This window comes from Dunckerocampus dactyliophorus, chromosome 14 (genome assembly GCF_027744805.1).
Source record: "Dunckerocampus dactyliophorus isolate RoL2022-P2 chromosome 14, RoL_Ddac_1.1, whole genome shotgun sequence".
NCBI classification, from domain to species: Eukaryota; Metazoa; Chordata; class Actinopteri; order Syngnathiformes; family Syngnathidae; genus Dunckerocampus; species Dunckerocampus dactyliophorus.
In genome coordinates, this window is record NC_072832.1 from 19,619,857 (window position 1) to 19,631,948 (window position 12,092).

At 41.4% G+C, this 12,092-nt stretch overlaps 1 protein-coding gene across 4 annotated transcripts in view; it reads right to left on the reverse strand.

Moving 5' to 3' along the window:
* The window catches only part of LOC129194384 (stromal membrane-associated protein 1-like), a 131,089-nt gene that overhangs the window by 40,826 nt on the left and 78,171 nt on the right, over window positions 1-12,092 (reverse strand). For all 4 annotated transcript variants that reach the window (XM_054799588.1, XM_054799587.1, XM_054799586.1 and 1 more), the window contains one exon: window positions 3,348-3,408. In XM_054799588.1, the coding sequence (XP_054655563.1) occupies window positions 3,348-3,408 (61 nt within the window). The remainder of the gene's footprint in view (window positions 1-3,347; window positions 3,409-12,092) is intronic.

Genomic DNA, 12,092 nt, shown 5'->3' on the forward strand with positions numbered 1-12,092 from the left:
ACGACGGCTTCATTGCTTAAAAAACGAAACTTTTTCGTGCATGAAGCTTCTGCTTGAGTTGCCATTTTGGCCGCTATATGCGGTCAGATATTGACCAAGGGAGACAAAATGGGTGGCCGCTGGCCACGTTGGACAGGTGACTGCTATACACAGGGTCTATAACACATAAATTTTCAGCGGGGGATTTTTCAGTGGCCGCTATAGGCAGGTGGCCGTTCTATAAAGGTGGCCGCTAAGACAGGTTTGACTGTTTTTTCTATAATTTATCATAGGAGGTAGATCTTTGGGACCTGGTCATTTTAAAAGTAGCTTGCAGGCTGGAAAAAGTGTGCGCACCCCTGATTTAGATGAAATGGTATGAGGAAATGACAAATCTATACTTTTGTGTTGCAAGGAAATTCTCTCTGCATTTCACATTTTTATGAACATTTTAGCGTTCTTGTTTAAGGATACATTTTGCTTGTTGTTGTCACTGCAAACCGGAGCTTTTTCAGACTCGGCTCCACTCAAAAAGAGAGACATATATTCAGCAGCCACCTTTCTCTGCGTTTTATTGCTGTTTCTTGTACTTTTTTCCCTTTGTGATGGACTATCCTAGTAACGACTTTTTCCAAGATTTTACATGACTTCCAGTTACAAATGCGCTCGCTTGTCCCCCTCTCTCTGAGCTGGTGACTATGGCAATCAAATGTGATGTCACGTGAAACCCAGCAGTTGTTTTGATGTGGATAAACAAACTTTGCAAGTTCTACTGCCTGACAGTCATACGTGTAGCATCCCTTTTACTTAAGGGTAGTAAGTTGGAAAGCAAACAGCGACATAGGGGGAAGGGTGGAGGAGTAGGGAAGCATACTGGGAAGTATTGATTATGTGTGAAATCTCATCCTCTCAACAAGGCTGCAAGGTTTACAGTATATCATTTGGTCTTTATAGCAAGGGGCTACATGCTACATGCAACTGCATTGTGGAATTTTTTTTTTTGGTAATCATTACTTTTTTAACTTATGCTGTTTGTGGTGGTTTCATTGTTTTGTTCAGCTTTAACGTCAACCTGCACAGAGCAGACATTTCTGGCATTAACTGCTCATAATGTGGGTCAAACCGTCACAGGTTTGGATAGAGCATGTGACCAATGTTGAATGTCATATCCACTGGGCATTCTATCACTACAGCAACTCTAATGATCTTTTCTTCCCGCTGGCAACAAAGATGCAATATTTTAGTATGCAAACACTGTCTCTAAAAACATTTGAAAATCAGTGATACTATGCAGTACGGCTACAACCAAGAATTACTTTCTAAGTCGATTAATCTGAAGCTTGCTGTTTGGATTAATCGAGTAATGTGTTTGGCCCTACATAGACCAAATCAATATGAAGCAAACACAAACAGTTCGTGGTTTGGTCAGCAACATATCCGAAAATTTTCAAAAATGTTCATCACTGACTTCCAGAATATCTTGTTTTTCCTAAAACAGATAATAGGTCTGCTTTCATGGATGACGAAGGAAAGAAAAACATATTCACATTTGAGAGGCTGAAATCGGAAGATATTTACATTTTTACAGAAAAAACTATTAATCGAATGCCAAAATAGTTGATTACGGTAACTGGATAATTAATGAATTAACTCATTCAATCTCAACAATTTTTCAAAAGACAACCCCTTCAGTACTGGCCATTTTAGACTATTTTCAAGGCACACAGAATATTGTGTTCTATAGCTATACAAACATGGGACCTACCAAAAGAAAGATTTGATCCCTTTCATCAGAAAAAAAACTGTTTGTTTCTACCTTTTTCTGGGTTACAGTAATCAGATGTAGAACATTGGTAAGTTTAAGGAAATATCAGTTCCCGACAAAAAACAGCTTTTTGTGAAGCATAACTTTCACTTTGATAAAAATATTTTTTGCTTTTGTGACAGCTCAAACATCTGAACAACTATACCGACGCAAACACAAAAAGGGGTTGTTTTACATCAAAATAACCATTTATTTACAAACGTAACACCACAAACTTTTTACAATTTTCACAGTTGGAACTGAACTATGTGTGTGCAAGTGTGTGCATGTGTGTGTATGTGTGCATGCTTAAAATTTCCCTTCAATGCGTGACCTCCACACTCTCTCACTTCCTCCATCCTATCGTGTGGTTTTACGTCCACATGATCTCTGCCAATCAAATGCACTTTTGCCACCTTCTGGCCGTTTTTATAGCTTAAAATTGCTGTGAAGTGAAATCCATTAGTGTGGAGTTATGTCAAAAAAAGCAAACAAGCCCAAGGGCCTATAAACACGTTGTTGGGATCGGGCGTTCGGGTTTGTAAAAACTTATAACTACGTCTTTGGTATTGAATGAGTTAATTAATTATTGCAGCTCTACTATACAGTACATGCCAATACAACTGTACGCATTCGTCAGACCAACTCTGATTGCAGTTAGTTGGGAATTTTTGTGTCCTATGAAGGTTTGTTCAGTGTGGCTTCATTGGTTAGCACACGGCCCGGTTAGTGTTCTTTTTGGTTAACATAAAAAAGGTTCCTCGGTTTGCGTACATGTTAACACTTGCATTGTCGTGTTATTAATACACCGCGTGAGTCCAACTGTCTTCTTATGTATTCTTCTTCTGTATTTTTTAAGCATGTACCGACGAAAGTGCAGATTTCCTTAATTTTGGGGTATCGCGGATCCTTACATATGAAACCGATCTAATCCATTGATCTTATGCACCTGCGGAAAGGTCTGAAAGTTGTCGCCGTTTGCTCTGCTAAACTGACAGCCGGCAATGGAGCTAAGTCTAAGGGTAAAGCTAGCCGCAGCAAACAGCCAGGCAGCAGCCCGCTGTTAGCGCTTATGAGCAGTGAAAAGAGCAAAGCTGCTACAAGGAAAATGAAGGCGTTCATGTCACTGGACGGCCAGCCATTTTTGGTCGCTGCACACTTTATTTTTGGGAAGAGGCTCAAACCAAGTCTGCAGTGTAACCTGTTGTGCAAGTTGTGCTTGTTTTTGTGAAAAATAAAAAGACTAAAGGAAGTGATATCATTTAGTAGTTTGGATTCAATTGTGTTTCTCACCTTTTTTATCAAAATGCTGGCACTTGCAATTTCCTGTGGCTCAATATTGGCTTATTTTGCAGACATAATCAAAAGAAAAGCAGAGACTTGAGGTGAGAAACACTATTGAGTTCAAAAAGTAACTGTGCGATTGTAAGGTGGGCAAAACTGTAAGGTGGTATCCGTGTTGATCTCTAGCTGCCACATCAAGTCTTTGGCAACAATCTCTTCAAATCTGATTATTGTGTATGAGAATGTTCTCATGAGATTGTAAGAGTTGCTCATGTCTTACCCAAGCCCAGAAGGTCCACAGCTGCCTCTTTACTTTTCTTGGGACTGGCTCTAGATTCCGACTGTGAAGAAAACAACAACAGAGTGTGTTAAAGTATGCCATACTCTGTCTTGGCCATATTTCTTTGATGTTTAATGAGGAGAAAAAGCTAGGTGTACCACAGGGGAATATTCAGGAGATCCAAATCAGAAAGAAAGAAAGCCAGGCAGATTAGATCAGAAAGGGAGGGTGGTGAATACATTAATACAGATATCAGAGAGAAAACTGACATGGGAGAATGTTAGGGAAGGTAACTGCATGGGCTTTAAGAGATCCACAATGCTGCTAACAAATCCAATTTCCCCCCACCAAAAGATCAATGGGTGACATTAAACTCAATACTGTTCCCATCTAAAGCAATGAAAACAATTACGGTGTCTACGCCTAATCAGGAATGCATTGGCGCTGAATTGTGTGCAGGAACTGCAAAACCCCATGAACAGTTATGGATGCTATCACAGCAGAAGGAGAAAGGACATAGCTGCTCATTTTTGTGAAATTGGAATAATCCCAATGACATCATACAGCCAATCTTTTGTTCAGGAAATAAGTACTGTAGCATACAGGATCCCCGCATACTCCCAGGTCAGCAAAAGGGACGTTTCAACTCAAAACCCGACCTTATTCACAGTGCAACCAAAAATAACAAGTAACACATGTGGAACACACGATGTAACTGGACCACAATAACTCCTGTATGCAGGTATCGAAATAGACACGTGGAAGACAATACTATTTTATACTAATTTAATCTCTAAAGCATCTCAGCCAGTTTTTCTGCCATAGAAGAAGCAGCATCAAAGCAGCTTGAATGTTCTCCAGCAGAACATTGGGTTCAAAATGGCTTTGATGCTTTCTGTTCATTGGAGAGTGGTCATACAGTAGTAATACAGTTTCACAGATGCTTTGCTATCAATTTTGAGAGGCTTTTGTCCTTCTTCTCTGCAGTGTTGTTTTTGGCAGCCACTTTATTTTTAGTCTTAGTTTTTTGGACGAAAATGCTTCTTGTTTTAGTCACATTTTAGTCATTTCTACATGTGATAGTTTTAGCACAGATTTAGTAAACACAAATTCACAAAGGTTTTAGTTGACGAAAGCTAAAAACATTTCAGTCTAGTTTTAGTAAAAAAATAAATATAATGTATGTCATTAAGTACTGGAAATTGGATGAGGAATAAACAAAGAGGGGATACAATTACTCTCTCTACACCTGTAAAAACCTACAGGTGAATACAAAATCAAATGCAGGTATAGCCTATATAAAAAAACATAATAGCCACACACAACAGGTATGGGTTATTTAAAAAAATAATATACAGTTATAAATTCAATTGTTTTTATTTATGTTGTTTCCTGTGAGCAACGACCCATTCCACTTTCGGTCCTTCAATTTTTCATTTGATTTAGAACACAGAATGACAGTGTCCATTACAGTGGATCCCCACATACGCGCAATTCAGCATTCATGATCCCGAAAATGTGCTGATTTTTAGTACAAAAAATATTTTTTCCTTTTGTCTGCCAGAATAAATCTCATTCACTGTGAGTCAGTGATATTTTATAAATATGTTATAATACAAATAAAATGTCGATCACACATGTACCAGTGTTAAAAAATGTTGACATGTTTATGATTCACTGATAATGCTTTTTTGTTCAGCATTGAGAATTCACACTTTTTTTGGTCCTTGAACACACCATAATGAGATGCAAAAGTGAAACGTACGCAGTGGTGTTTTCCTTCCTGATTTCTAATTTTTTTTTGCATGTTTGTCACACTTAAATGTTTCAGATCAAGTCAATGACAACACAACTGAAAACAAAATGCAGTTTTGAAATGAAACTTTTTATTATTAAAGGACAAAAAAAGCTACATGGCCCTGTGTGAAAAGGTGATTGCCACTTAAACCCAATAAATGGTTGGCCACCCTTAGCAGCAACAACTGCAATCAAGCGTTTGTGATAACTTGCAATGAGTCTCTTAAAGCGCTGTGGAGGAATTTTGGTCCAGTCATCTTTGCAGAATTGTTGCAATTTAGCCACATTGGAGGGTTTTGCATCATGAAGCGCCTTTATAAGGTCATGTCACAGCATCTCAATAGGATTCAGGTCAGGACTTTGACTAGACCACTCCAAAGTCTTCTTCTTTTTTTTTTTTTTTTTACTTCAGCCATTCAGAGGTGAACTTGCTGGTGAGTTTTGGACCATTGTCCTGCTGCAGAACTCAAATTGGTTTCAGTTTGAGGTCACAAACAGATGGCGGGACATTCTCCTTCAGGGTTTTTTGGTAGACAGCAGACTTCATGGTTCCATTTATCACAGCAAGTCTTCCAGGTCCTGAAGCAGCAAAACAGCCCCAGACCATCACACTACCACCACCATATTTTACTGTTGTTCTTTGTCTGAAATGCGGTGTTACTTTTAAGCCAGATGTAATGGGACACACAACTTCCAAAAAGTTCAACTTTTGTCTCGTCAGAGCACAGAGTATTTTCCCAAAGGTCTTGGTGATCATCAAGATGTTTTGAGGCAAGTAAGTCCTGCAGTTCAGACAACAGAATTCATAGTCCCATTTATCACAGCAAGTTTTCCAGGTCCTGTATTGTCCCTCGGTGTTGGGGATCATCAAGATGTTTTCTGGCAAAATTGAGAACAGCCTTAACGTTCTTTTTTTTCAGCAGTGGTTTTCACCTTGGAACTCTGCCATGCAGGCCGTTTTTGCCGAGTGTCTTTCTTATGGTGGAGTCATGAACACTGACCTTGACTGAGGCGACTGCAGTTTTTTGGATGTTGTTGTGGAGTCTTTTGTGGCGTCTTGGATGAGTTGTTGCTGTACTCTTGGGGTAATTTTGTTTGGCTGGCCACCCCTGAGAAGGTTCTCCACTGTTCCATGTTTTTGCCATTTGTGAATAATGGCTGTCACTGTGGTTCGCTGGAGTCCCAAAGCTATAGAAATGGCTTCATAACCTTTTCCAGATTGATAGATCTCAATTAATCTCAGTTAAGTTAGGATTTTAACAGGGAGGGAAATCACTTTTTCCACATAGGGCCATGTAGGTTTGGATTTGTTTTTCCCATTATAATAAAAAGTTTAATTTAAAAACTGCATTTTTTGTCCAGTTGTGTTGTTATTGACTAAAATTTAAATTTGTTTGACAATATAAGACATTTAAATGTGACAAACACTTATCACACCACTGTATATACAGTAACTTCTACACCGTGACTACATTTCCATCTGTTCATGGATCATCTTACTTTATCATTTGTGGGGAATACGAGTGCTGCTCCGATTGATCGGTCACCGATCATTATCCGCCAATTTCTGAGGAAATTGCAGATCAACGTCTTTCAGTGCAGATCACGAAATAGCCAATCATACGTGTCTCCTCCGCGTCCCCTTCCAAACACAAACAAACATTGCGCAAACATCGTGTGGCGCTTTTATGCGATTTGTGAGAGCGATGTAAAGTTTCCATCCTGTAACATTCCATTCCATTCCATTTTCCTCCGCTTATCCGGGTCCGGGTCGCGGGGGCAGCAGTCTCAGTAGGGAAGCCCAGACTTCCCGGTCCCCGACCACCTCCTCCAGCTCCACCGGGAGGACACCAAGGCTTTCCCCGGCCAGCTGTGAGACATAATCCCTCCAGCGTGTCCTAGGTCTTCCCCGGGGCCTTCTCCCGGCTGGGCATGCCCAAAACACCAGGGAGGCGTCCGGGAGGCATCCGGACTAGATGCCCGAGCCACCTCAGCTGGCTCCTCTCGATGTGAAGGAGCAGCGGCTCTACTCTGAGCTCCTCCCGGATAACCGAGCTCCTCACCATGTCTCTTAGGGTGAGTCCCGCTACCCTACAAAGAAAACTCATTTCAGCCGCTTGTATCCGCGATCTCGTTCTTTCGGTCATGACCCAAAGCTCATGACCATAGGTGAGGGTGGGAACATAGATCGAACGGTAAATTGAGAGCTTTGCCTTCCGGCTCAGCTCTCTCTTCACCACGACGGTCCGGTACAGCGACCGCATTACTGCAGACGCTGCGCCTATCCGCCTATCGACCTCACGCTCCAACCTTCCCTCACTCGTGAACAAGACCCCGAGATAATAGAAATCCTCCACCTGGGGCACGACCTCATTCCCAACCCGGAGGGAGCAATCCACCCTTTTCCGACTGAGAACCATGGCCTCGGATTTGGAGGTGCTGAGTCTCATCCCAGAAGCTTCACACTCAGATGCAAACCGTCCCAGTAAACGCTGCAGGTCACAGCCCGATGAGGCCATCAGGACCACATCGTCTGCAAATAGCAGAGATGAGGTCCTAGTGCCCCTGAACTGCGCCTAGAAATTCTGTCCATGAAAATTATAAACAGACATGCTGTAACACATGCTATGAAAAAATATCTCGCAGAGGATGACGCTCTTTAAAAAGCTTCAACACAAATTTCATGCAGCATTTAACAAAACACTTGGCAGAGTATGGTGAGTTTTTTAGGCTCACAGAGCAGCAGTAGTCAACACTCGGCAACATTTGCCCACATATAAGTCGAAAAATAATTGAATTAATCGGACTAGATGACCAGCCTTTCACAGTGGTGGAAGACAGCAGGTTCCGCCGACTGCTCTCTTCTCCTTAAAGAGGGCGTCTCATCCTCTGCGAGTTTCACATATGTTCTCTTGAAAAAGGAAGTCCATTATGTTTTTGCCTAAATGAAGGTGATTTAACATTTTTCAGACCACAAAGGCAATAGCATTCATCATAAATAAATTGAAAAATGTACAGTTAATCCACGTGATTGGTATCGGCAGTGATTGGCCGATCTCACCCATGGATGATCGGTTTCGGAAACAGCGGCATAAAACCCTGATCGCCCAGTGTATCTATACATAGGCCTTTCAAAATAACACATTTTGTTGGTCGATATTTGTGCTAAAATTAACCGACGATAATCGCTCATTTCAACCTTTTTTTTTTTTTAAACCCTATTATAATTTGGTTTATTACACAGTCACAGTCAGGAGATCGGGAAGACCTGGGTTCGAATCTCTGTTGGGCTTTTCTGTGTGGAGTTTTCTCCCCGTGCGTGTGTGGGTTTTCTCCGGGTACTCCGGTTTCCTCCCACATCCAAAAACATGCATTTTAGGTTCATTGGCGACTCTAAATTGTCCATAGGTATGAATGTGAGTGTGAATGATTGTTTGTCTATATGTGTCCTGCGATTGGTTGCCGACCAGTCCAGGGTGTACCCCGCCTCTCGCCCAAAGTCAGCTGGGATAGGCTCCAGCAGAAAATGAATGGATGGATGGATGATCATTTTGTCATGTATGTCACATTTGTGCCACTAGATGGCACTCAACCATCGTGAACCTGAGGCACAGAAGCCGCCTACTAGAACACTCACGAATCGTGGGACGTCGCCACGTCACAGACCAATCCTACGCATGGTGTCAAAAGAACGACACAGCACCGCAGTAGGTGGATAAAAACAGCCAAGACAGTAAGCTAAAATGCAGCGTTGCTGATATCTCCCAGGCAATTCCTACTGTTGGCTTTTCAACCGTATTGAAAGGTTGCATTTCTTTTGCAATGTAGCGAGCAACACTGTGAACGCGCACCATTTTGTGACATTTTGTTTAATATTTACTCCGCCGATCAAAGACCTCAGTAAGCGTGGAACTGTGGTATCCGGCTTAGAAACGATTACTTTTGTGCCTTCATTCATAATTGCGTCTGCTAGCTAACCGCTTGCGCTCCGTGTACGTAGCCTCCACCTCCACTACTGGGACAAAGAGGCTTAATAAACTAGCTGAGAAGATGCTCACTTTCCTCTGTGTTACTTCATATGGAGCCAATGAACACAGACACATGCAGAGTGAACCCGCCCCAGACTAACAGATGGAGCAGACGAGCATACACGTAGATGTCAATTTATCGAGGACTCATAGTTATAGAGCTGTTTTTTTTTTTTTAATCGTTCGATAAATCGATATATCCATTATCCTGACAGGCCTATCTATACATTTTATACATTAAAATGTATTTAATACGTGTGTGAGAGATATTCAAGTGAGACGGTTGAAGGTTCTGGAGCTGAATCTCATCTAATAATTATAACAGTCACTCTGAAGAATATTGATCCGAAATCGGAGGAGAATGTCAGCGTCAAGCTAGCAGGACGATTTGATGGGAGTGCGGGGAGGGTAGTAAGCCGTGTGTCAAAAACAGATTTTTTTTATGGGCACATCCATTACTCACGGGTTTTCGTCATTTGCTGGTGGTGTGGAACATAACTGCCCCAAAAATCGTGGATGTACTGTACATCATTATATGTATTTCATTCCATCTTCCACAATCACAATGTTGAATAGGATTATCATTATCATCAGACTGACATATGGATTCAGACCACACTGTGAAACAAATCTATGATTGTAAAATCATAGATTCTGATCTTTTCAACGCTAGCTCTATAAATGCCAACCAGTTCAGCTGTCTTGGTTGCTATCATTTGGATTGCAAGCTGAGAAATAACAGTCTCAGTCACATGTACGGTATGTTCTGCTGCATCACAAAAGGGTAGTGTGCCTGTTGGGGGAGGGCGCACGTGTTTGTTTATGATTATGTCTGTTGTGTGTGTGTGTGTGTGTGTGTGTGTGTGTGTGTGTGTCTTCTTGTCAGGCTTGGCTCTCCTCCTGCAAATGCTTTTTCATTGATTCGTCTTATTGTAGCCAAGCTATCGATCCCCTGACTGCTCGACCTCAGAAAGCACTGCTATGGGGAGGGGGGCATGTGACATTACCAGTCTCAGATTGCTTGCTGTCTGCATGCATCCTTGCAGCATCAACTAAAACTGACCAACCACAGATGGATTAGGTCGTTGCATTTACTGCTATTAATATGCGTGTATCTTTCAAGAGCTAAGTGATAAGCAATAAAACACTCCCTTCAACAGTGTGTTGAACGAACAAAGGCTCACAAAACCAACTCATCTCTCATCACTCTCATTTCTATCTCCAACAAAGCCAAGTGCTTTCCATGAACTGGAGCAGCCTCTTGTTCGCTTTGATAATTTATTCATGGCCTGAAAGAAAAAGGCAACATATGCCAGCAGTCTAATGGGATGACAGTGATTTAGTGTCTGTAAAGAGAGCTAGAGACAGGAGGACAGCAAGAAAGGAAGAAGATCAGAGATATAGGTGGGACAAATGAAGGAGAGAGATGGAGGTGAATGAAGCAAGGAGAGAGTGCCTTAACAGCATGCTGGCTTTGCTACTTAGGCGTCCGGCATGAGGACATTTTTCAAAGTGGTAAATGCTGGCATGCATGCAACATTTTTTAGGAGATGCAAGATAAATGTACTGCTTATAATGATGCAGTATAATTTCAACAAAACAAATGCTAAGATTTATTCAGAATTATATTGTATTGTATGATAACCTCCCTCCTATGGCTGTCTTTTCCACCCCACTAATACATTTTCTCAAAGAAAACATCATCACTTGGGAGCATCTGGCTAGCCTGCGCACCCAGACTATGAATTCCCATATGATGAAATAGACGCACTGCGCACACATTGGATACACTACATCTACGCAATAGACAGGCTCTACGGCAAGAGACCACCTTTCAAAGTCCCATGTTTGGTGCTCTCGTGAAAATTCAAAATGGGCAATTTTGTGGCGTTGAAGATGAGGCCTTTCAAGGTGTTTTTTGTTCTTAAAAGCCTTCTCTCACATGCGCCGTATGATGGTTATTGGACTGCACTCGGCACCAGTAACAACCTTCATTTGGGCAGAGGTTCATCCGTCTTGAAGGACAACCAATCGGATCCTCTGGCTCAGGGCAGGTGTGGGTCTACCACCTGACTTCTTTGTTCCATAACCTATGGCCTATTCATAGTCAGGAAATATGCATATTTAAGTAAATTGCGGAATATTTTTTTGGCAAAAATAAGCATTTTCAAGCATAAAATGGCTAAATGAAGTAAAATACAAATACCCCCAACCTTTTTGGACCCACAGACCGGCTTGTGTTCCCACAAATCCCCAATGTACCATGGGGTGTGTGTGTGTGAGTTGTAAAATATAGCAATCTAATTAATCTTATTATGTATTGTGTAAGACAGGAACAACGTCAAATTAAAAGCACAAAATGAGTACATACCAACCATCCACCAGTACGAGCCTGGAGTTTGTTTGAGAGATGATACGTTGCTGTTTGACGTGTGTGGTAACAGGCAGTGTGCTAGCATGAATAAGTTGAAGTTGTGTACAGAAGAAATACGCACTCTACCACATCAAATCTTACCTTTATGCATTCCCAGATAGTATCAGCATTTGGGCTCAAATATAAAGTGAAAGAAAAATGGTAAAAATACAGTCTCATAGTCTATCTGTGCAGCATGGGAGGAAGTTAGCACACGCACAATGGTGCGCTTAAGGAACGTCGAACAAAGTGGGACGGGTCGCTGCTTGCAACAAATAACAAACATGCAAAAACTTTGGAATTTGTAACTGTACATTACTTTTTCAATAAAATAATGGCCCATATTTCCAAAATTGATTTAGTTATTTACACATTTATTTTAAATGTATATATTTTTTTTAATCATTGTGCCTGAAAGTTTCCCACCCACGAACTGGTACCGGGCTGTGGCCCGCTGGTTGAGGACTCCTGGTACAAGCCATTAAGACCACCAACTTGTGGATGCAG